Source organism: Schistocerca serialis, chromosome 1, assembly GCF_023864345.2.
Source record: "Schistocerca serialis cubense isolate TAMUIC-IGC-003099 chromosome 1, iqSchSeri2.2, whole genome shotgun sequence".
In the NCBI taxonomy this organism is placed as follows: domain Eukaryota; kingdom Metazoa; phylum Arthropoda; class Insecta; order Orthoptera; family Acrididae; genus Schistocerca; species Schistocerca serialis.
The window spans coordinates 640357956-640384900 of NC_064638.1; the positions used below are offsets into that span (position 1 = coordinate 640357956).

General features: G+C 38.8%; 1 protein-coding gene across 1 annotated transcript in view; it reads right to left on the minus strand.

Annotated features, from left to right (window-relative positions):
* Positions 1 to 14714: 14714 nt before the first annotated feature.
* Positions 14715 to 26945, minus strand: part of LOC126478862 (spermatogenesis-associated protein 7 homolog) — a 100980-nt gene continuing 88749 nt past the window's right edge. The window contains exon 9 of the mRNA XM_050103734.1: positions 14715 to 16221. Coding sequence (XP_049959691.1) covers positions 15493 to 16221 — 729 coding nt within the window. The 3' untranslated portion in view covers positions 14715 to 15492. The remainder of the gene's footprint in view (positions 16222 to 26945) is intronic.

A 26945-nucleotide genomic window follows, 5' to 3' on the forward strand; every position in this document is an offset into this window, starting at 1 on the left:
CAGCGTGGTAGGGGCTTGTGTAGATCTGAGTACAACAAAGACATGCATGGAAAAACGGGCTAACCGACAAATGTAAAAGCTTAGTAGAAAGCTTAGAGATAAGGGTTGCCATCTGTTGCTCGTTACGGGAACTATCAAAATAGACATTAGTCTCACGATATCTAGGGATGAGACCAAATTTCAACGTTGGTAGTTCCAGTACGTAGCAACAGGGTTAGCCTGTTTTTCCGCGCATGTCTTTAATTTTACTTACGACAGCGACGCCGTAGTGTGCTGATGTTGGCAATGACCATTGAATGCTGGGAATTCTTGATAACCAATCGGGACATAGATGCCAACAGTTGATCAGATTTTTGCCGGTAATAGCTAATTTACGTTCACAATGAGCACAATTATTTTGATAAGGTCAATCAGAACTTTCAGTTCCATGAAAAGGGACAAACAATGGTCGGAGGTTTAAATTCAGAACTTGCCTAGTGTACACATTGTAATGTGTATGTCTTTCACGCAAAATAGTAGGAGATCCTAAAAGTGTTCCACCAATGGAAAAACCTCTCGTAAACTGCTTGACTGAAGCATTCATTAATGTCGTGTAAGATATTACCTGGCATCACATGCATTAATTCTGTGTCTGTAGCAGAATGCGCACAATGTATTAGTGATATGTTAAATTTGCTACGAAAAATGATGTCTTTAATGTAGAATCGCCAGACGGACAGCTTATGTAGAAACTGTCTTCGGAAATCTAACCACACACGATCACAGAATAATCCTGTCTGTTTTCCATCAGTAAAAAAGTAATACTATTCCCACTATCAAATCGTATGTAGTTTTGTCACAAAACTGTAGTAATTATTTTGTCATGACTGGGGAGACATAAGCAAAAAAAACATTAAAAAGTTTGTGACAAGCAACGTTTAATCAACAGGACCCTAGAAATTCGTTACCAAGATATCACAACTCTTTGCAAACGCAACCATACAGAATGAGGAGGATAGACTTCTGTATTGCCCATAAAGTAAATAACTAATGGTGTTCCTGCTTTATGGTTGACAAGTTCTTGTATTTATCTTTGTCTGCCCAGTAAATTAATTATCCTCATAACGTGAACATTTCATAACAAAATGTTTGTGTTAATACGAAGAGATAGGCACAAAAAGGCGCAAGTTCACTTAAAAGTCTCCTTGAAATGATTATGAAGTTGATCATTAAAAAACTCTGTCCCATTATCAGAACTAATAACTTCAAGCTTATTCCTTATATGCCTTTACACGAACTGCTGAAACTCTTAAGAACACAGAAGAGGTATCACTGTTGGTCTTGAGGAAGTATACAGACCTATATGAAATATAGTCATCTTTAAATACAATAAAATAATTAGCTTGACATAACGATGTGTGTGGCATCTTTCCACATACATCAGCATGAATAAATTTTTCTGGAACAAAGGCACGAATCTGAAAACTTTATCTAAATCCTTTTCTGTGCAGTTTACCGTGCTGACATTACATAAAGCATTTGATTTTATCTCTGGATCACATCACAGTCAGCTATTTTCTTCAAATTTTGGAAATTTATATGTCCTAACTACCTGCGCCGTAACAGAGCTACGTCAGATGATGCACAGTTTGCTTGTTCCACACAAAATAACCTTCTGTAACACTGATTTCCAGCTTTTACATCACTTGTCGCTAGCCTCCTACTAAGTACCTCAATCTTATTGTTGTTAAATGTGACTTCCAAACCGTTACTGGCTACCGCTCCTACTGAAAAAACGATTTTTCTTCCCAAACCAGATACTTACAATGTTTCAAGTGTGTGAGGTTCTCATACACTATTTAGTGGTGCATTTAACTCGACTGATTCCAATCAGGTACATACAATGTGCCCTCCAGTGTACGAGGTTCCCATACGCCATTTACTGCTGCATTTAACTTGACTGATCCAATACTTTCAGCGCAGACAACTGAATTATGTCCTATCTGAACAGCAAGGTCGTACAGCGCTAGTGGATTAATCATTAAATACCATTCCTTGTGCGACCTCATTGGAAGAAGCACCATCAGCAAGCTAAACATTATTACAATTAGCAGCCAAAATGTTCATTCTGAGAGCATGATGTTTAGCTTCTTGTTTTTCTCTTGACGATTGCATCACTCTTTTCTTGCACTTTTATTATGACAGTTATAGCATTCGACATTCTTCTTATTCATAGAACTTTTACTGAAATTGCTTTGCAAACACTGATTCTGATCCTTATCCCTTACCATTAACAGCAGTTAAAGCAGTTTCCATTTCTTCAGTCTGTGACAAACGTGTCTCTTCTTCCAGTAACTTTACTGGTAAATTATCGAAAGTATATCTGATTTGTTCAGACGAGTCCCAAGCTGTAACAAACGAATCATATTTTACTGGAAGTCCATCTAAAACTTTGCCAATTTTGTCTGTATTTCCCATTCATTCACCAGCATCTGCAAGAGCTGTGCTAATGCTTCAGCTTTATTAACGCTTTCTGCAACACTATCACGGAGTGACATCTTATAACTAAAGAACCATACACCCCAACATCAAATTCACTATGGAGACTGAAACGGAGGGTAAATTACCTTTCCTCGACGTCTTGGTCAAGAGAAGGGCTGACGGCACCCTAGGTCACGGGGTGTATCGGAAAACTACGCACACTGATCTGTATTTGCACGCAGACAGCTGCCACCACCCTTCACAGAGGAATGGGGTACTTAAAACTCTAGTACATAGGGCGCGCACTATCTCTGACGCAGAGAGTCTACCCCAGGAATTGGAACATCTGAGAACTGTATTTCGGAAAATGGGTACTCAGAGTGGCAGATTCAACGTGCTCTCCGCCCAACCACTGCGGCACAACCTCTTGAGATGGATGAAGTCACGAGGGAGGAGGTAGGCACTGCATTTATTCCATACACAGGCGCACTCTCGGGGAAAATCGCTCGCATTCTGAAGAAACACCGGGTCGGAACTGTGTTTTGTCCTCCAAATAAAACTCGTGCACTGGTGGGGAGCGCCAAAGATGACCTCGGTTTGAGGAAGGCCGGCGTGTACCAGATTCCGTGTCAATGTGGGTCGGAAAATCACGCCATGGAATATGACCGCACGAGGATTCTGGTACAGACGTCGAGATACTGGGACAGCGTTGTTAGAGAGGCCATCGAAATTCGCACCAATGACGACCTCATAAACCGTGACTGTGGCTATAATCTTAGCAAGGCTTGGGAACCAGCGATCGGGTTAATCAAGAGTAAATCGAGCAAACGTATAGTTGTGACGACCACGGCGGACAGAGCCATCACTCCGACGTCATCTCAGACACCGTCGCAATCTGTTCCACCGCGCGACCGTGGCGCGGGGCGCGGACGGCGGAGGGAGCGCGCCGCGGGCGGAGGGTATTTAAATCGGCCGCCGCCGCGACCGAACCCAGTTCCCTCTGAGCAGCCATAGCGTACGGATCTCCGTGCCGGCACGTTCACAGGAGCTCAGTCCGTCAGTTCACCTGATGATGGCGACATGTATGATCGCCGAAATATTGTGCCCGTTGGACACTATAGACCGGCAGCACACCCGTGGATATTTTGACTATCAAATACGCCGGGAGAAACTCAAGAATCACATAAAGAACTGTTGTTTCAACGCTATTTTATCTGTTGCAGATCGCTCTTCACGAATTGTCTTCTGCCAATTCCACATACTATTTGCTGTAGCACATGAGAAGACAGTTTGCAACTGGTCAGATTCCATACCAGAAGAAAAAAAACGCACAACTTTTGCTCTAAGCTCATCGACAAGTTCTGGACATGTGTGCCTTCAAATAGTCTTACTTGACTTCCGTCAAAGATGTGGAATAATTTCTCAACTAGAAAGATAATTTCCATTTGATACACCCATAACTGAAAATTATCTCTGTCAAATTTTTGGATACTGTAAAGCTGAGTTCGATCCATCTTCTTCCCTTTCACATTCCAAGTAAAACCCTTGATGTAAGTGAACACAGTGTGGCGTGCAGTTAGATTGCAGTATTTTACAAATCGTGGGCAGGACTACAACAAAACCAATTTCTTATTATTAGCGTAATATGAGGTTTCATTTAATCGCTGCCTTTCCCAACTAAAGACAGTTATTCTGTTAAAGAAATCTCCACCTGGGAGCGTGTAGTAATATTGTCAGTCAAGCAGTGTAAATGGTATTAAGTCCATGCACAAGAGTGATCTCGTACAATTTACCGAACTGTTATTCAAGGTGGCAAAACTTTTCCTTAAGCAGAATGTACAGGTCTTACACACAATACCACATATGCAAAACACTAATCTATTTTTTCCTGTCAAAAATATTTCATAAAAGTCCTTACGAAATAATCGGGGTTCATACCTTAGCAGAGAACAATTTTATCACGTAAGATGCTGTTTGCACTATATTGAGAGATTATTCACAATCTAAGTCGAATTCATTATTTCTGGGGTTCTGGGCCACCAATACGCAATTATTACGGTAAAAATTGACCATCAAGATTTATGTCTGTTTAAAAGTTTGATTTAAAACCGCCGCTGCAATATTTCACTAAGATGGTAACTAACGTAAGACAATCACTTATCGAATCTGGTTCAGGCATTGTTTTACTATCAACAAATAATATATATATCTTACATCTTTTCTCTACCTTTATTATATGCATTAACATTTAAAAGTATTTCTTAATGTTACTCACTTATTATTCTGCATTAACCAATAATGCATACCTGCTAATGGCTGCACTCCTTTGTAGCTGATCAGAAAAACTTAACATTTATATATGAGGAGAAGGACAATGAAATAAAACTCCAACAAAATAGATTCTTTTCAGTGACACAAACTCTGTTTCTGAAATATTAAATTAACAACAAAATACAGTGTTTTACCGACCTCAGTGCTTCAAGACATCAGTCACGTCCAATCATTACAACAGTTCGAATAAGAAGAAGGAATTATTCTAGAAGAATCATAGGTAACAAAAGATGGAGATTTTCATTGCCTTTTTCCATAGGCTTTGTCTGAGAGACAGGTTTTCACAGAATATTAAATTATGTCGCTGACAATAATTATTTATTAGTTTAGTAACGAAGACCTTTTTTATTAATATCTCGAGAATGTTCACTCAGATTCCACACACAATAATGTTGTATATTCTGAATAAATATATGCGTGGCTATTACAGCAGGTTGGAGACTTGACTGACGTGAAGAAAATAAAACGTTACCCCAGTAAATTAACAAGTTCTTCTGTGCCCATACAGGCTGTAATCAATTTATAACAACATATGATGAACGAATAAAACGAAGGCACTTGAAAACTCATGACACAGAACATTTCTGTGAAAAAAAATGAAGAAATGCAGGTACAGGAATAAAAGACCGTATATTGGTCAAAAGCGGCAAAGATAGTGAAACGTCATGCATACAAAGACATTTTATCAGAATAGCAAACCACAGACATACATTACTAGACTGACAAAAGCTGAAAAGCGCATCTCCTACTGAAGCCTGACGTGTAGTGAGGCGTCAAGGTGATTGTGTATGATACTAACGATTTTCTGGAACGAAGTGATGCTGTGAGCTGTACGAGGTCGTCTAAACAAGTTCAGCAGTTGAGCAAATATTTGCATACTAGTTGAGTTTTCACAGATTAGGTTAGATTAATACTAGTTCCATGGACCATGAATACGATATTTCGTAATGATGTGGAACGAGTCAAATTTTCCAATATATGGCATAAATAAGTTAATTTAACAAGATACTTAAGTTAATATAACAACGTTTTTTATTTTTTTCACACATTGTAGAACCGTGTTAGGAAAAGAACAACAAGTTACATATACAGACGTTAGGCTGCAGTTTTCGTAATAACAGTCAAATGAATAAAGACACATGTTATTAATGGCAAATAGCGCATCTAATTATAGGATAATTTCCATAATTAGTAAACTATTCGAAGAAAAGGCGAAGTTAGCCAAAACTGGTTAAAAACACATCATTAAGCTACGTCTAATACGTGTAGTACAAAAACAAAAATACGTAAAGTGTTCCTTGTTATGCTTGCATTGAGACACGTTACTTTTCTTGTATCTTCCGTCTGCTGTACGAAAAGTTACAGCCAAACACGACGCATGTACTGACCATTATGTCAAAACTCTAAACGTAGCGTACTTATATCAATTTAAACCCCATTTATTACGATTGCTTTATAAGTAAACATCAGCTGTTTACACGTCCTTCGCGCCAGCCACTGTATTGCGATTCTGAAGATCTACTTCAGTGATACCAATGACAATTTCTACAATGGTATCAGTCCAGTAATGTATGTCTGTGAAACAAGCAACAGTAAAAGTAACCACGTTAGATGATAATCTGAAAAGCGCGCGTATCACAGACAGCGATTATCATCATCTCTGACTGTATCATGCGCTTTCCTGTGTAAAACTCTGAGTTAACAGCGGTCGAATTTCTACTTAGCTGAACGCATTGTGCTAAGTGCATTTAACGTTGATGCAGTGCAGGCACCACTTACTCGCGATAAGCTTTAACCGTGATGAAGGAACCCTCTGTTATTTTGCGTTTTGTTGACGGTGCAGTCGGCCATTACAATAGATGGTGTATTTTTGTCTTTCTTCAGTTTCCTGTATCCCATAATTGCCTCGTTAACCTGGGTTTATTTTGTGACTCCCAGGGCAGACTATACCGACATCGATGAAATAGCGAGGTATCCTAGGGTTCCAAGGTCACAGTTAAAACTTAATCCTATTAAGAAGTCTCTATGCTGCAACAACGTTAAACGCAAGCTTGCAAGATACTTTCAGCTAACCCGAATTCGACCACAGTCAACTCGATGTGTTATAGAGGAAACCGTTCATGATACAGCCAGAGTTAATGATAATCGCTGCCTGCTGTATTTACGCATACCGTATTTATCAGTTTTTTGTTGTAACGTGAGTGTTGATATAGTGCTACGGAGAGCAGGTAAAGATACCCTTCACAAGGGCACTTGTCAACCAGCTGATGTGAAGAAAAGGGAAGAAGCCGAGACCCTGAAAGTCATTCTTGCAAAACAGAGGAATGGTGAAGGCTGCTCATAAGCCCAAAAAAGTAGGTCACATTTGGTCATGGTCAACCAGAAATAATGGTATTACCTCAGACAAACAGTAATAAATACTCAGTTTTTTGAGCCTTGACCTCATCTGTACATTGCTATACATCAGCTACGAGACTTTACCTGCAATGTGCTGGTACTGTTCGTCAAGATGATTTCTGCATTCAGGATTGCTACCTGCCACTGTGAGTTGCCGACCATACAACTACTGATGAGAAGACTTGGAGACTTCTACCTCCAGCTTGCTGAACCAAACTGATGGTTTTTGGTGCACTGTCTACCTGTCGCAGTACCTAAGAGGTGCACTAAGTGCTGCTGACTGACTAGTGCTAGTCATTGACATTCCTAATCTTATTTGGTGGAAGGTCTATGCTGCTGCTCATCTCCACACCATGCAGAGCTGTTGAGAGATTACCTGAGCACATCTCTTCAGTGTCTATGAGAGTCCTCTGGTAAAAACATATCTCCATCCTGGGAAGCAACCCCTGCTGTACAGGCTAGCAGATCACCAATGCAGCCAGCCAGCCAGCTGCTTGACACCGCAATTACGGGAGCCAGACATGGCATTGTGAGTTCGGGCAGAGATTGCTGTGGTAGCATCAGGAAGTCCCAAAGCCATGCATTGCACTACCCCTGGCCTGGGCGCCAGGGAAGAATACTTTAATGTAATAAATTCTTGTTCCACTAATGTCGTATTGTTAGCATGCAGTGTACCAATGGACCTGCTCCACTGCACTCTTGCTCCATTATCGCACCACAGTAGAGATACAACCCAGAGCCATACAATATGTATTGTATCTTACCCACTTGACATTCACTGCATCTCAAAATTTGTGATTCCAGTTTAAACAGGAAGAGCGTATAAACCATTGTTCTCCAGTGAAGTAGCCAGAAAACTTCTTATTACAAAACTTATAGTTGGCATCCATAGAATTGTCACCTAGACTCACATCATCATCATCATCATCATCATCATCCTTGGTGTCTAACCACATTGAGAGAACAACCTGACATCTTAGATTTTCTTTAAATTTTCCTCTTAGTGTTGGTGGTAGGATTCCCCTTTTGCATTGTTCCCTGTTGTTGAAGCGTCATTTGAATTGCTTGTATGTTTAGAAGCATAAAAAATTTCCAGCTTTTTCTTATAAGGAGAACTTTTCACATTTTTGGTTTTGAGATGGTAGTTGAAATTTTGGCACAGCTTTTATATCCTTGGGCGAGAGCACAGGGTAGAGTGAGATGGGACCAAATAAGAAATGTGACTTAGGTTGAGGTTCACCTCCACCAGCAGACCGAATATGGCTGTCAACACTATATGAAAGAGGCCTAAATGCTAGATCAACTGTGGCTATATTTGCAAGCAGTTGAGGCCCACACTGAGCTTCAGATTAATCTTTTGTCGGTTACCGTTTGGTCCATGAATAAAACCATCTTCTATATGTACAGAGTTGTTATAAGGCTAGATACGAGTGCCACGGAAACCACTCAGTGCATTACTCGTGGTTGCTGCACCAATGAGTGCTTTGGTAAATAGTGCAGCGACTTCATATTGCAGCACAGTTCTAACCACATTATTGGAAATCCACTGTCAGTTTCTTGATTGTAGAAAGTTTTAAATGGCTTAGTGAAAGCAATATCCACAAGATGCGCCCAATGTGGACTATGAGGTGGAAGGCAGACCATTATGATGTGATTTCCTCTAGCAAGATTTACGACTTCTAGGTTCCTTTTGTGTAACTGGGTCTTCTGCAGTAGGCTTCACAAAAAAGGCAAAATGCTTCATACACTTACAAAAAAGTCACATTGAATCCAGACCGATGGGTGAATCCTGGAATAGCTCCAGGACAAGTTTCCTTTATTAGCTTCAAGTCCTGCTTTTTGTGTGGAAAACTGTCATCAGAGGGACATATTGTCTGGCAGCTGACATATAGGCAATCGTGGTGGTAAGCTTACCCCTCTCTGCTAGTGACTCTTTTAGACTGCCAATTTTCCTATCGTACAAATCACTTTCACCAGTTTTCTTTGGATGTTTATGATTCCAGTTTCATCTAAATTAAATTTTCTGGCAGGGTTGAACTTGATTCTACCAAGTTCTACTCGGAAAAGGCAGAGACGTGACCTCACTTTGTCTTGAGCTCTTGTCAGTAACTGTGCTGTTCGTATTGTTAACTCGGAACAATTTCATTTCAAAAACAAGTTCATCTACTTTCACCTGCCATGTTCACTGGTTTAGAAAAGACATAGGGCAGATTGTTCCTTAAGGCAAGTTGGAACACCGTCTGCTTTACATCGTTTCAAATCAAACCAAAGAAATTCTTTTCCATTTCCACACAGTACTTGGCCAGGTCTTTCTCTACCTCAGGTATCAGCATTGGTTTCTTTCCAAGTTTCGTCTTACCTCTTCATTGTCTGCTTTTGCACATATTTTAATGTACTCTAGAATCGTTGATGGGTATTTCAAGCATCTTTGACACACTCAGCATTTCTATACCTTTTTGCTGGACAGCCCAGCATGCAGGCACAAGGTTTGACATGCTCCAAGTCTCTTCTCCTTTACCCCAGGCGTCTTGTGTATGAGCCTCACAACAACAAAAATGAGGAATTTAATAAAGTACAGTCAGTTTTAAGAAGAAAATGAGTTTGGATAACAATGAGATAGATCAATTAACAAATTAAAATAGGTGTTTCCAGTATCGCTGAGGGGCAATATTAGGTCCAAATAAAGGGCAATATTAGGGACGCACTTCCGTCAACACAAACAACAGTCCTTCAAAACAACTTTTCTCACTATTAATAATACAACTGAAATCCTTATTTAAACGTACTTCCTAGAGATATAAATGAAATTATTAAATGTAAACACCTACCTGCTAGATTCCTTGGTTTACTGCAGTCAGTTAAAAATGTTTGACACAGGCTCAAACACTGCAGATGCCATATTGTTTCCACTATCACTCCACAGAAGCTTGCAACTGGCACTGGTTGTGGCACAACTGCAGAAGCTCAAGGCTAGTACAGCAACTCACAGGTTGCAGCCATAGCAGCTTGGCAATACGAGTAAGTGATATTAGGGACCGGGGGTGACATTTGGGACACCTACCCTGTATATATCAAAAGCAGTACCTAATGTCCCCAGCCCATTAATAGGCCTCTGCAGTATGCTCTTGAATTCAGATCACAAATAATTCATATTACACATTAATGCAACTGGAAAACTTTAGTTTGGCTTGATGACGTAACACCAAAAAATGATCCTGTATGACCTTGTGGAATGAAAGTAAGTGAAGTATGCCAGCTTTTGTATTTATATAGATTACTTATATCTGACAACATCCGCATTGCAAATAATGATTTGTTTAGGCACTTCAGCAGTTCTGTGGTATGCTCCTCCCAGTTGAATTTATTATCAAGCTATAATCCCAAGAATTTAACACTGTCAATTCCTTCTGTCTGCTTGTCATCATGTTTTAGGTACACGCTTGGCGGAAAGCTCTAAATTAAACAAAGTAGGCTTTTTTTTAAAAAAAAAAAAGTTAAATGATAAGGAAGTGGTAATTAACCTCTTAAAAACATCCATGCAAATTTTATTCACTGATCTTTCTAAAACTATACTTCATTTGCTATTGCACAAAATGAATTTGGCATCTTGTTTTGTTACAGATGGAAAAGTCATTGATGTACCGGGTGATCAAAAAGACAGTATAAATTTGAAAACTGAATAAATCATGGAAATGAGGTGATCCACATGAGTTCCAAAAGAAATCCGTTGAAATTCGATTACTCGATAAATAGTACAATTCTCAAGGCTGTCAATTCAACTAAGTACCTGGGTGTTAAAATCACGAACAACTTCAGTTGGAAAGACCACATAGATAATATTGTGGGGAAGGCGAGCCAAAGGTTGTGTTTCATTGTCAGGACACTTAGAAGATGCAACAAGTCCACTAAAGAGACAGCTTACACTACACTCGTTTGTCCTCTGTTAGAATATTGCTGCGTGGTGTGGGATCCTTACCAGGTGGGATTGACGGAGGACATCGAAAGGGTGCAAAAAAGGGCAGCTCGTTTTGTATTATCACGTAATAGGGGAGAGAGTGTGGCAGATATGATACGCGAGTTGGGATGAAAGTCATTAAAGCAAAGACGTTTTTTGTCGCGGCGAGATTTATTTACGAAATTTCAGTCACCAACTTTCTCTTCCAAATGCGAAATATTTTGTTGAGCCCAACCTACATAGGTAGGAATGATCATCAAAATAAAATAAGAGAAATCAGAGCTCGAACAGAAAGGTTTAGGTGTTCGTTTTTCCCGCGCGCTGTTCGGGAGTGGAATGGTAGAGAGATAGTATGATTGTGGTTCGATGAACCCTCTGCCAAGCACTTAAATGTGAATTGTAGAGTAGTCATGTAGATGTAGAAATATATAATTTTACACTTAAAAGGCAACCACAGTGTAATTTATGAAGTCTAATATTCTGTACATCATCTTTCAATTTTGTATCATTTGTTGATGAGAAGATTCGAGGGGTCTGAAGATTGTTATAATTGCTTCTTCTGAAAATCTTTTATGTGTGTCTAAATACAGAACGTACTTTTGCCATTTGAAATTAACTTTTCAGTGTGAAGTTGTCTTCGATAAAGTACATTTCTGCATTGGGTAGCGATGGCTGAGAGCACCTGAATGTTATTCCTTGTGAGTCAGCTTTCTGAACATTCTGTGGCCAAGAACTGAATAGGTTTCTGGTAGGTAAGAAGTTTAAAGAAGGGTAGTATGCTATCTTCTTGTATACAAAAGTTGAATTTATGGCTTATAATTCAGGTGCTCAAGAAACTCTTCCACAATCCCTATGAATGTATTTTCAATGTACTTTAATGGTAAAAGGATATTTTACACATCTTTTAGCATTAGCAGTTTCTATCAGCAAAATAAGGAGGACTTTTGTGTGCAGAGAAATGTAACTGATAAGTTTCAATGGAATAAAATCTCATCAGTGATAATAATACTTCACTAACTATGCTTGTAGTTATTTGATGGTTTCTGTTAACTGCAGAAACCCACTTTGCAATATATTCCCAAGTTTTGATGGTATTCTTTTATGGACATTTTACAATGTGTGAAAACAAGCAGAAATACCCTAGTTACCATTGCTCACGGCGCACTGGTAGAATGTAATATTAGGGACTTAATTGTAGAATGCCCTTCCTTAATTCGCCATCAAAAATTTATAAGTAGATTGGTTATATAGAACTGAAAATTGTGAGACGAGGTCAAAGGGAATGATGAATGCACAATAAGTATACATGGTAACCATGCATTTATTCAAGCATGCATGATACTTTCTCAAATTGACTTTACCCAACCCATCTGCCATCAAGGTTTTCCTACAAGCCACTGGCTTACAGTCTGTAATAATGGCTCAAAAAGATTAAGTATGGTAACATATGGTCTTCAGGATATAAATGATATAACGGTGTGCTGATTTTCTCTGTCTTGTTTAGTGTAACATGTAAACATCCATGGTGTATTTCTTAACAGATTCAACAGTCAAAAGCAGGTAAGTGCAACAATGCAAATCTTCATTCAATGTAAAAAAAAATTAGTAGACTATGGTTCATTTTCCGAAAGTGATGTAACTTCAGTAACAAATGACACCAACACCTATCACTTACCCTGAAAGCAATTATGTAAGAATAACCATAGAGAGCAACTACATAATATTTTGAAGTGTACAAAATTATATTTTTTGGACTATGATAGCTCTCTTAAGAAAATGCTTTAACTCATTACATTAGCATCTGAGTGCACCAACACAACAATGAACTACGAATTGTTGAAATCACAAGGAAAAAAATTTAGAGATCCCACCACCCTCCTAATTTTCCAGGTTTTCCATGTGGACATAAAAATTTAAGTTATGTTTAGTCTCAATTGTGTATGTCTTTCATTATGTGTTATATATACTGATCCAAACATTCTGAACACCTGCATAATAACCAGTATGTCCACCTCTGGCACAGATAACAGCAATGTCACATCATGGCATGAAAGCAATTAGGGCTTGGTAGTTCGCTGGAGGGAGTTGGCACCTCATCTGCACGCACAAGTCACCTAATTCCTGCATATTCTGGGGAGGGGGCTGATGAGCTACAACGCCATGTACATTCACATCTCAGATGCATTTGATCGGGTTTAGATCTGCCGAGTTGGGAGGCCAGTACATCAACTGACATCAATTGGAACTTGACACTGTCTTCCTTGAGCCACTCCATCACACTCTTGGTCTTATGACATGGTGCATTATCTTTTTGAAAAATGCAACTAACTTTGGGAAACATTATTGTTGTGAAGGGGTGTACGTGGTCTGCAACCAGTGTATGATACTCCTCGACCATCAAAATGCCTTGCATGAGCTCCACTGGACCCATGGATGCCTACATGAATGTTCCCCAGAGCTTAGTGGAGTCGCCACCATCTTATCTCTGTCCCGCCGCAGATGTGTCAAGAAGCTGTTCCCTTGAAAGACAATGCATTTGTGCCCTCCCGTCAGCATGATAAAGAAGGTATTGTGATTCATCAGACCCTGCAATGCTCTTTTACTGGTCCAACATCCAGTGCCAATGGTCACATGTCCATTTCGGCTGTAGCTGCCGATGTTGTGGTGTTAACTTTGACACATGCGTGGGTGATCAGCTGCAGAGGCCCGTCGTTAGGAGTGTTAAGTGCACTGTGTATTCAGACACACTTCTGCCCAGCACTGAAGTCTGATGTTAGTTTCGTCACAGCACACCACCTGTCCTGTTTTACCAGCCTGCAACATCTGACACCTGTAATAACAGGTGGTCGCCCAACCCCACAATATCTAGAAGTGGTTTCACCACACATTGAAGACACTCACCAAAGATAGTTGTTCTCAAACACCTGACAAGTTGTGCAGTTTCCAAAATCAAAATGCTCATGCTGAGCCTCTGGGGCCATCACAATCTGCCCTTGGTCAAACTCAGACAGATAACGTGCCTTCCCCATTCTACACACGCACATGCGCTCACTGATACTACAAGCACCATGCATGTGTCTGACTAGCAGTTATTCCTCGCCAGGTGATGCTGCTATCACCTGGATGGGTTTATATCGATAGCAGATCAGTGGTCATAATGTTCTGGCTAATCAAATGTACTATGCCAAATATAAATTTTGCATCTTGTGGTTAGTGAATAGCACAATTTCTATATAAATTAACATTCCTATGCTGGAGTAAAGTGTATATTTAGTGGTTTGTTTACAAATTTGAAGAATAGTTTTCCTCTCTTTTCATAGTACAACTTCTCTTCTCAACTACTTTCCCATTTGTAACTTGTTATAAACACTTTACAGGATTTATTGCATAATGTCACGCCAATGACTCATTCAAGAGTTTAAAAACATGCAAAGAAAAACCAATTACAACCGAAGATGGATAGTAATTCTGGCTTCTGTGCTGAAGATTATGAAGTGTCATACTGGAATATAATCAAATGTTGATTTTCAGAAAAACATTTTATTAGACTTTTTACATAAATATGGAGTTAAGTTGTGTAAAAATAATTAAGTCAAGCATCCTAGGAACAATATAAAACTGCACCAGTTATCTTAATACTGCAACAACACACAGCAGAAGACTGCAGAATATTAATACTGATTATGATCTAAAAATTAAAAATGTTCAACAAAGTCAGGACTGAAATCCTGAAAGTAAAGCCAAAATTAAGCTGAAATAAAGCTAAAATGATAGCACTTAAAAAATTACAGATATTGGTAAAACCATCCAAACTTCAAAAGCTGCCACTAGTGTAAGCCTAAGTTTTCAGAATCAAAAGTTCATCAGAAATGGGGAGAACATGAAATGACAGAATTGGTAAAATGTGATAAAGATAAGACTAAGTGGCACACAATTTATGACTAGATCCTGCAGGTACAATGAAGTAGAATATAGCATACAGTATTCAAATTCTTGGGAAGCATTACAATCTTCTCTCTACTGGTCATTCATTGATGGTCCCAGGAATCTCAATACTGTATGCTGTGTTCCTCTGTACTCTTCACCAATCTTTCCTCTCTTCTCTATGCTCATTTTTCTAAAATGTGAACCTGTGTTTTCTGGTTTCACATTCTGCATCTTGTTTCTGATTGCACTTAACTTATGCAGCTTCCAACATGAAATAAGTGCTACTGGAAACTAAAGAGTGTAATGAAATGTTAAGTCAAATCGTAATCCTTCATTTTGTGTATACAACCATTTTAGAGACACACAACACAATATGTTTTGTTTATCAAGGAATTCAGTGACCTGCCTAGTGATAATAGCACTCACACATCGCTTAACTTACACTCAGTGACCATTTCAGACAAACATAAAATTTGTGAACATTCTGAATTTTTGTTTATAGAAGTGTGTGCAGTCTGATGCCCTAACTGCAGATCCATTAAATGCTCAATATCCTGCAGCTGACAATCTGAGTTGTTGCGGATAAGGTATCTACTGCTGTTACCTGTACTACTGCTACTAATGTTATTAGGATCGTTCACACACGAAAACTTTCCTAATTGTTCATCTGTGAGGCCATCTTGGTCACATTCCACCTGAGACTGCAGTTTACTGTTTTTACATTCTGTATCCAAAGAAAAGTCTATTTTAAATGGATGCAACCAGAGTTCCTCTTCTAAAATATCCTGTGAAGTAGTATTTGCTGTGAATGGGTATGCACACATATATTCAACAGCCATTTCAACGCCACTGGACAATGGAAAGAAGTAGTTCTCTGGATCAATGTCCAATTTTCTTAGCTCTGACCTGTATTCTTGCAGCAACAGGTCATCGTCAAACGGATCACATATTCCTGTCTCTTCAGGGGATGTCTTTCCTGTAATACTGTTTATAACAACATTACACTTAGGTACATTTGTATTTTTACAGTTTTTGTCCCTAACAAATGATCTGTAAGGTGGCTCCTTTTCCGGGAACTTCTCCTCATATACATCTTCATCTTCCACATCTAGCTGTTCCATCAATTTTTTCACTTCTTGAATCATCTTTACCTGTGAAAAGATAAAGATAGATTTAATTTATTACATGAGAAAAAAGGTAAAGCAGAACATAAGGATTCATGCAAGAACAATGTTTATGCAAATAGGCTACCAGTTCAGTAAGTAGAAATAAAAATCTGTCCACTTAACACAAAAAGATGGTACCGCCATCATAAGAAGGAGTATCTAATTACCTTACAATATAAACATGAGGTTTTGTTTTAAGATATGAAATTTGTAGTATGTTCCATTTACATAAAAAAAATGGCTCTGAACACTATGGGACTTAACATCTATGGTCACCAGTCCCCTAGAACTGCGGACTCCATTTACATAATTTAAATTGTCAAATCCCTGGCTAACAGGATGAGGATTTAAAAAACAAGTAAAATAAATGTGCTCCTGTGGACTGCTAGTTAGACAAGAAAATGCAGCACTCTTGAATATGCTGTGTCGAAAACAAACACGACTTGTTCCAAATACTCTGCATTCATCATATTTGTTAGTAACAAGTGAATATTTGTTGAAATCTAACAAAAATATGTATAAATCAATAATTATTTACTATCAGATAGTTACTGCTGGCACCATCATAAGGATTATCGTGGCTATCTCTAATACTGACAATATTTCAATAAAAAAAATGTCATTTCTTCAGCATCAAAACAAATAATGAATAATTGGAATTGAGGGTGCTGTACACTAGAAAAAAGTAATATATCACCTAGAAAATGCTGATGTTATGCACTTTGTGGGCATACTTATCAGAGTAGTTGGTCACACTGGTTCTAATGATTTTATGAAATTTGTTGATTTCACTATTTATGCAGTCTCTGGCACTGTCATGAAAATGAAACTGCCATTGACTAAAATCACGTAACATTGTAAATGTAGTAATTCAAACACTAGGTTGACACATGCATTCCGAGAGTGTATGCATTACAGCTGAATAGATTATGCATTAATCAGCAATATGTTTAAGACAACATTAAGAATGACAGTTTTAGAGTTTTTTTATTCAGACTTCTTTTGTTAGATGACAGTGTACATAAATGTGATTATGCCACAAATGATATAAAGTGTTGAATAGTGCAGCCTCACATATCACTTTGGTAAAGTGATGTTTCATCCAATGTCCACCTAAACAAAAAATGATGATTGCGACAGTTGAAATTATTTTTATTAGTTAAGTAGTTTATAATCACAAACTGTTTGGAAGGTGGTGTTACTGCTTGTGCATGTAAACTGTTACAAATGGACCCCACGCATCTTCAAGGAGGGATACTGCTGGCAGTTTACATCCAAAATGGATATATTGAAGTTTACTGTGCATTGTGATATCTGGTGGTTTGGCAGTTACCCCAGCTGCTGCAGAATAAGAGGAATTGCCAAAGAGAAAACTTTTTCAATTTGTTTTCAGATTTTAATTTTCCTGTTTCTTCTTGTTTTTTCTTGTCTTTTCATACCACACTGGCACAGGATTGGTGTGGCTCTTAATGGATTTGGCACAGGTAGCTGGATGCCCTTCCTTTCGCCACCCGTTACCTGCCCACGACAGAATATGTGTTGGTTGAAGTGTTAATTTAGGGGAGGGGACCAAACAGCGATGTCATCGGTTCCATCAGAATATGTGTAACCCAACTGTGTGCACGTAGTGCTATTGATGTGAAAATGGACAAAAGTCCTCTAAATGTGTGAGGCAGACTTGGGTACCAGCCATGTAATCACCTAGTTAGATGAGGGAAACTGCCTAAAAATCACATCCAGACTGGCTGGCACACCATCTCTCACTGTTAATTGACCAGGCAGATTCAATCTGAGGCCAGAATGCCTCCCTGTCCCCGAAGTGACACTTTAAACAGCGTGGCTTTCTGGGTGGATAAATTTCACTTTTGCTGCTAGTCAGATTTATTTTTTGTAGCTTACCATAAAAATATTTACAATTGTCTCAAATTACAAAATAATATCCAAGCCACAACTGTAGTCTACTGATACCTGCATCACCACCATGAACTCTGTTGGATCACGAGGGAAAACTCTCGGAGGGTTCTTGAATTAAATAGTGAACAATCTGCTTCCCCGTGCCACAGTCACAACTTGGAGAAGTTATTTTCTTCCACTTGCACAGAGAATTCGCACACTTTCCAGTGTTGGCTCTTATTCAGTTAAGAATCAGCCAGATCTTTCATAGCAATTCAAAGCAAGGTGGGTGGTTGATATCCGTGACATCTTTAGTTGTTCTGCAGTAGCTTTAATCTGCCATGTGAGTCTCCAGCCATTATCAATTAACATCACTGCAATTGCTAGGGATGGGTGATGAGAGCGAAGCCTTCCTTTGCTAATGGTTGGAATATCTGAGTGAACAGGGAGATAAGAATTTTACTGTAATTTTTTGTACTCCCATACAAGTGCACTTTGCTGCTGCAAAGATGGAGATGGGTAGCCAGAAAGTAGGTGTGGGTCTGATTGTACTATTATAAGGTACATGATACGGTTGAACTGTGTGTCACCAAGTTATGTGCTCCCAAGCTGAGAAGAAACATTCCACAAAAAGGTGAACCAATCCCAGAGTTGAAAAAACAAACGATGATGCACAGGATCCCCATGGTGTACCACACAGTTTCTAGAGACTGTTATACAAAGTTTTAATTTTAGCAGCTGTTCTTAATAGATGTTGTTTGTGACTGAGCATTCTATCAACTGTGATGCCTATACATTTTGCGTTCCTGTTACGTCTGTGAGACAGTTCATATAACAGGTCAATGATGAAATATTTTAGTGGCAACACTGTGCACCCCTTTTTGGGCTAAAGTCAACCTTAATGTGTAATAATATGTGTCATTTTTTCTTCTGGTATTTTAATTATACACATAATTGTTTCTTTTGAACTGTAGTTTGTTATGTACAACAAACTTCATGATACACACACACACACACACACACACACACACACACACACACACACAGTCAAGCAGTAGCCAAAATACCTACCTCCTTAACCAGATGCCTACAAGATAACTGTGGGTGCACCTCATATAATTCTTGTACCATGTTTTTGAGCAATGAAAATTGATTGAAAATACGCAACATATGTTAACTTAATGCTTTCTCTCCCCCTAAGATATGCAGTGATTCAAAGTGCAAATGTAGCTGGACTGAGTTGTTATAGAAGATCAAGAATATGTTTTTTCCACTTCAAATCCTCATCAATGTGAAATATGGGCACCTGAAAATTTTGAAGCTTTCACGCTACAGTCCAATCAAAATTGCTTGACAGTTGACCTCCGCGTTTTGGATCTGGTTTCCTCCAACCAGAGCACTTAGCGTCACACCCCAACTGTTTTCCATTGCCAAACTGCCATAACAGTTGGTCGGTTCACTTCCAATTCCTTGTCCAGCTTCCTTTCTTGTGTGTTCGGATCTCAAATCATGGGTGTGGCACTTTTATTTCATCACACATGATAACTACATTGAAAACAACACAAACACACACACATATTTCATACGCGCCACTAAACAAGCACTACTTGATACTTCCATACAAGCCCACAATTCCTTGTCAATACACAGTTATCGAAATCACAGCTTACATGTGATAAGCTTTGCAAGACATTACATGAAGCTGAATTTCTGAAGACTGCTATTCATGATAGCAACCAGGTCAGCACAGTTATAGATATAACAACTTCACCCAGTGTTTTTAATAGTTTGCGTGTCATTTTCATTACATTATTGACTTTTTTACTTACTCTTATTTTTCTTCCTATCAATCATTCCTTTTTCATTTGGAATCTACCTGTTCTCCTATAATCTGCAATCCAGTGCCAACATGGACTGCTTACTGGTTAGTAATGCAGCAGCTCGTGTAGCCAGTGTGAGGATAGTTTCAGGTATCCAATGATAGCGAGAAATTACAGTTTCCTTTTAGTGCTGAAACTGAATTTTTTCTGTCTTGAGTTCACTCATAGATGTTAGTTTTAATCACCATGAACAAAGGAATTATGATTTTATTTCTGCCACAGATTGTTGACCACCATTTTCTGAGACACATTGCACATCAAGAGGTTGTGACTTAGTTTAGGACAAGAGTTTAAATTCAGGGCTATAAAAAGCATTGCTTGATGCAGTTTAATTATTGGTCACTTAAAATCAGCTGTTGATATAGCATCTCACATTTCCGACATACCTTGTGGTGGCAACTTCCAACATTACTCCGCAATACACGTTACCAGCATTTGTGAAGTGACCTGTCTTGTTTGTGTGTCACCTACAACTGAGCAGTAGCCGGCAGCTGACCTGACAACACTGTAGCAGTAAGTGAAAGACATCAACTATCAAGTAATTTTAATAAGAGTAAACTTATTTCCTCTGCTTGTTTTACATATCGCTTATGTAGTATCACTTGAGGTGCAGAACTGAATACACTTCGTCTTTTTAAAACTGAGAGACAGACCATTTGCAGAAAACCATTCAGATAGTTTTAAGAACACACCACTCCTTTTCTTAGTGTATGTATGTTTGGATTGATTGCAAAATTTGTGTCTGCTGCAAAAAGAACTAATTGAGGAAAGTCATCTGAAGGTTATTAACCAAAACTGCTGGAAACCCATATGATTTGGAAGTCACAAAAATGACTTCAAATTATTTGCCTTGCCTTTGGAGATCTTTCAATACTAGTACACGATAACAGCAATCAGACAGAAAAAATATCATAACAGACAACAGGGAAAGAAGAATGAAATTTTATGGGCATATCCACAGACTCCCAACAACAAGACTCACTCGGAAGATCATGATTTATGTAGAACAACTCAAAACCATTTCCTGGGTCTAGCAAGTCAAAATGGATTTAGAGAGGCTCATGTGAGTCCAGATGGGAAGTACTGCAAGAGAATTAAGTCACCACTAGACCAGGAATAAATTGGACTGAAGAAAGAAAAAGAATCCACAGAGAAAACATGAGAGCTGCTTGGAAACTCCAAAGACTGAATCCTAATAGCTTTGAGGGATCTGATAGGGTCCAATCATAAATAATAATAATAATAATAATAATAAATTAAAAACAATAGTGGACATAAGATTGAACCTTGTGGAACACCATAAGTGATGTCTCGCAAGCCAGAAGACTCTCCTCCACATACTTTGGTTTAAGTATTAAGTACAACTTTCTGCACTGTGTTTATCAGATACGACTGTGTTTATCAGATAAGACATCATCAACTGATGGGCTCTACCTCACTATATTTAGGAGGATACTGTCATAAGCCATAGACAGGTCACAGAAAATACCAACGGGTGCTATTTTTGTTATTTCATGATTTTATAATTTTAAGAGTGAACATGTAAAAGTAACTCTTAGTTAAGCAACTATTCTGTAATCCAAACTCTGATTTACTTCTCAACTCCGTGTTTACCACATCCAGTGTGTGTGTGTGTGTGTGTGTGTGTGTGTGTGTGTGTGTGTGTGTGTGTGTTTTTTTTATAGTTTCTACTTCTGTTCCATCAGGTCACTCCTAATGCTGTAGTTTCTGTCTTTAGTTGGGCTGTTCCCTGCTCCGCCCACTATGATCATCTCATCCTTTTTGTCACAATCCTTACACAACTTCCCTACATCCTCTGTCATCTGGCCAAGGCTTGCACTTGGTTTCATGATACATGTGACATGGAACCCTGTCCCTAAATTGTTCTGTATCATCTGGCATACAATCATGTCAGGACTAAAGTTTAGCAGCACATTTTTTTTTTCTTTCAAGCTCTTTTGTTAGCAATCTACAGTTAGCTTCTACCAAAAGTCCACTATACCCTACTACGACCCACAGCTGGATGAGGCTCTTCCACCCCAGTAACAAGTCAAACTTGCTGAAAACTGTAAGCTCAAATGTAGTTGAAGATGTTAAAGAGGTCTTTCCATTTGTTGCTTTTTCCAATTTTCCACAGTCTTTCCCCTCTTCAAGTTATTTAGTTGAAGTTTTGCGTGATCTAATTCCGCACGAAGGGCACAAATCCTTGATTCCTGTTTAATGATGCTCTCCTGTTTTTTCAGAGCCCACTGTTCCATGAGAGCCTCATTGAGTTCTCCATTCAGTTTCTCTTTATGATCTCTCCAATGGAACTTCAATCCACAATGTCCAAATACAGCTGCCTTATTCTCCTGCAGCAACATCCAGAGTTATCATGCATTGCAACACAAATTTTAAACTTAAAAACTGACGTAAATTAAATAACACAGTTGAGACAACATAAATGTTTGCTATTTATGAGCTGCAAAAATTAGGCTTACAGATATGCACTTCGGGTGTATGATATAACATCCAAACTTACTTCTTCCTGCTTAAAACAAAAACTCAACACTCACTCAACTGCAGTTCATGTTAATTAAATTATTCACAAGTAAATGTCATGTTCAATCACAGCTTAACGTGAGTATTACTTGATATTTGACAATGTTTATTATTGGCAAATCATGGTCTACTTCACACGATGCGATACTACATGACAATTGACATTCAAAACATCAGATAATGAAATCATCATTAAATTGTATGAAGTCAATATAAAGAGACATGCCTGTATATAAAATCTGTTTCAAACAATTACTTTTTCCTGTTAAAGTTCCATAAGAATAAATACTCATCTGCATGGAATGGAAAATGCAGTGTTCTCAATTGTGTTTCACGAGAAGAGTGTGTACTTCCTTCCAGGGATTCCCATTCGAGTTCAAAGAGAATTTCCGTATCCTTGTGTGTTGATCAAACCTACCAATAACAAATCTAGCAGTGTACCTCCAAATTGTTTTGATGTTTTCCTTTTACACTGACCTTGTGGAGAACCCACACTTGTAGTACTCAAAAATGGACTGCACAAGTGTTCTGTGAGCAATTCTTCTGTACAGACAAGCTACACTTTCCATGAATTTCACCAATAAATTTAAGTAGCATCTTTTAAAGCCACTCCCACAGATCAGGATAGAATCCCTATCCCTGTAACCTTGAGCTCCATCTGTCTAATTGTGCATGGTTCAACATTCTGAACCATACATCAGAGCTGGTCTTATCGCGTCTTTGTATATATCTTTCCTTCGACCTCTATAGGCATTTTTCGCATTGCAGATGACTCCTGTTAGTGCCTTCCATTTCAACCACCCAGTTTTCAATGTCTTTATCTCTAGAAGCTGTGGGTGTTATCATCATCTAAGGTACTTGAACTGATTGGATGATGCTATTAGGGCACGGTCCAGATGCTGTTACACTTTCAAACTGATGACCATTCCTGAGAAGTTGCAACACATATTCTCAGTTTTGGCCCTACTTACTGGAAGGTGATTGGAACCTGCTTTTGATGTTTGCTGCTCTTTGAAACATTGTTCCACCAGCCTGCCTTTGCCAATATCTAGTACTTCCTTAGCTATTGTTATTAGGTAGCTGCGGAAATCATCCCAGAAAGTATCAATGCCTTTCACGCAGATTACATTAAGGATTACACAAAGCTATCTGGAAATTTTGGACAAATTGCACAATCATGTCAGACAGTTGTAATTGCTAAATGCAGTCTATATTAAGTCCACTGATTTCGAATCTTGCGGGAGCATGTAGACTCTTGTGAAAGAATACTTATCCCTAAATTGTTACACACATTTCTTAAATAAATCTGCAAACACTAGCTTATTTAGGTGAAACAGTAAGAACACGAATGTAGATTCCTTCCGCATATGCTGTCAGGAAAAATGGGCACAGAAACCAAGACTGCTAACTGATGATGAATCTGTAGGGTAGATGAAGACAATGAATTGTTGCTTCGTCAGTGTGTATACGCAGACAAGGAAAAAAAAAAAAAAAAAAGTTCCTAGATTTTTCCCGAATTTCCCAGTTAAAAATAAATTTTCTCTCAGGTGAAAATACACTTTTTCCATGTTAAGTGACAGTATACTTTCCCTTGGAACTGTAAAAGTTATACATCCTTTGAATGGCTATGGTTTTATACACTGGCGTAGAATTTCTCGGCACTATAGGAAACGAAACTTAGGAGGGAGGGAGGGAGGCGGAGGGGGGGGGGGGAATACATTTTGGAAAGATCTTTGATGTGTAGCAACATGTACACTGCACATTTTCATATTATGAAAGTATAAATGTGAATTCCACTAAACACCGCATGTTACTTTCCGAAGCATTGAAATCGAGATTGCGATGCACTTTTGTAAGCCAGTCACAGCTCATGTCATGTGATCTCTCGCCATCCGATGACAACGGATATTCAGAGCACAGGACACATGATGTCAGCCAACAGGAACATCACTGTTAAGTAGCGTGAACACACAAATAGGAATAGTTAATGGTTTAAATTAATATACACAGTGTTGCTACAAGGAAAGCAAAGTTTTCACGTATAATATTGGTCCCTAAGATTTGTGGGGACATAGAACCACTGGCTCATCCCACAATAATATCGCTACCCTACAGCAGCGAAAACAGCTGTATGTTTACCAGATCAGTTCTCTGTAGTGCGTGCTCTATGCTACACGCATTGTGTGTACGCTGCGAGAATAAAAGTATTCATAGTAAGTGACGGGAGAGTGTGTGATTATTTATCATAATAATTACCACGCCCGTTCTCCACTGCCTATAGATTAAGAACCTCCAAGAGAAGCTAAACTTTCACATATAATGTTGATCTCTTTTGAATGTGTTACACTTTGAGACACACAACACAAATGTAATCTTCTGGGCTCAAAAGTCTTCTAAATGGCCTGTCCTCAAAGAGTTGAATTTTAAATGAGAGTCAAATGCTCTGTGATTTAAGAAATCGGTTTCAGCAGTTGCCAGAGAGCGCCAGATAACAGGCGTCACCGGTCTTGCACAGCTACAATGACGCAGGAAGCCCGTATGTCCGTACGTGTAACACATTTAAATCACTAACCGTAAACACGGATCATGTGGAGACTACCTACTTACCCACTACAGCTCAGACTGTTCTGTGCATCTACCCCGGATCTACAATATTTCCGAACACCCCCGCCCCAAGCGTTTGAGATAGAAGGCCAAAAATTTAAAAAAATCGACTTTTCAAGAAATGTTCATATTGTGGCACACATCTTTCTGAACAGTCTGATACATAAAACACAAATGTTTGAGGAAATGTAAGACATGATATTTGGTCTTCAGCGTGCCAAAGCGCAGTGACGTTTCTTCTATCGCATGTCACTGTATTTTGCTCTGTGGAATTCAAACGTGTGCATTTTGTAATGGATGGCATCAAACTATATTCACGACAGTGGGAATTAAAATGTCCTGTGGTGCCTCTCCTGCTCCAAGTCAGCCTGCCCCTCTTTAAAAAAATAAATACAAATAGTAACAAAAGACTGGTGTGATTTCTCAATCTGATTACGTCTATTTTGTCACTGTCTGCTAGATGAAATGAAATAGGCCTGTCTAATATTGCAGCAGTTGTAACATACACCAAATAAATGAGACTGTTTTGGCACAAATGGTCATTTTTATAGCACAACAGTAATTCATGAAGTACCAATATCAGATGCCTATTAGGCATACTACAAGCAAAAAGCTTTAGATTCGGAAATAGTTTTACATTTCATTCATATGCTCCAGCTTCTCAAGCGTGAGATCAAAAAGTAGTAGTACAAAATTTTTGTGTAAATTTCGAATCGTCATATTCTTCCATAATTTGTGTGGTGTCCCCGTTTCTTCTCCTTCCTCATTCCAACAAACAATCTTGTCATCACTAATTCTGTAACTATTCCTGCCAGTGTTAAAACTCGTTCTCTGGTTAGCTTCATTAACCCTGCCACAATCACTGGTTTAGTTATCCCGCATTTATTCTCTGGTTAGGCATTGTTACGTGTCCGTACAATGTGTTTTTCGCGCTACTCCCAGAATTGACCTTAAGCAGCTGCTAGGTGGGGACTTTACACTAGTCAGTGTAGTGATCTGGCCAAAACTTTTCTGTCAGAATTTCATTTTCTTGGATACACTGAGAAGATAATATGTAATCTTTCTTAACTGTTATTCCTGTTTATCATTTATTTGCACTCTGGTAGTCTGAATCTATGGATTTCGCTAGTAATTATGACAAAGCTGATCATTCGCAAACACTGTCAACCACATAACATAACAAACAGCGATTGGCGTTCACCCATTTGGCTTTATTCCACTCAGCTCATATAGCTCCATCCCCTTTTGTCTGCAGGAAAGTTTATTTCTAGATGCAACCAAGATTCCTCTGGCAGAGACATCACATACACTATGCATGCATTCATAAATCAACTTTTATTCATTCAGAAATCAACTTGGAATATGTTAAAAATGTTAAGAAATCAACAGCAATGCGTTTCAAAATCATATGAATAATCAATAGACCAACGTGTGCTGGATGCTAGATGCTTTGTGAAACAAGATTTTTTTCCCCTCAAGAATATGAATTTGGCGTCCCCTCCCTGAAATTGCTGCCCATGACAGACATCCCAGTTTGCCCCTCAACCCCCCACTAAGGACCCTAGATCCAGGCTTGGTGCGTGTGCATGAACTGGTAGCTTGGGCGCATCTGGCTGCTTGCTGCTACTGCTTATACAGCTAACAGCCACACTTCAGCAGCCAGAAGCGGGTGAAGGTACTACTCATACACAACTCAACTGTGCATGCGCATGAGCCCGCTCACAACTGCTCAAACGAATCTAATGTAAACAGTTGTGACGTTACGCTCATCGGAGGCAATCTGTTGTTATG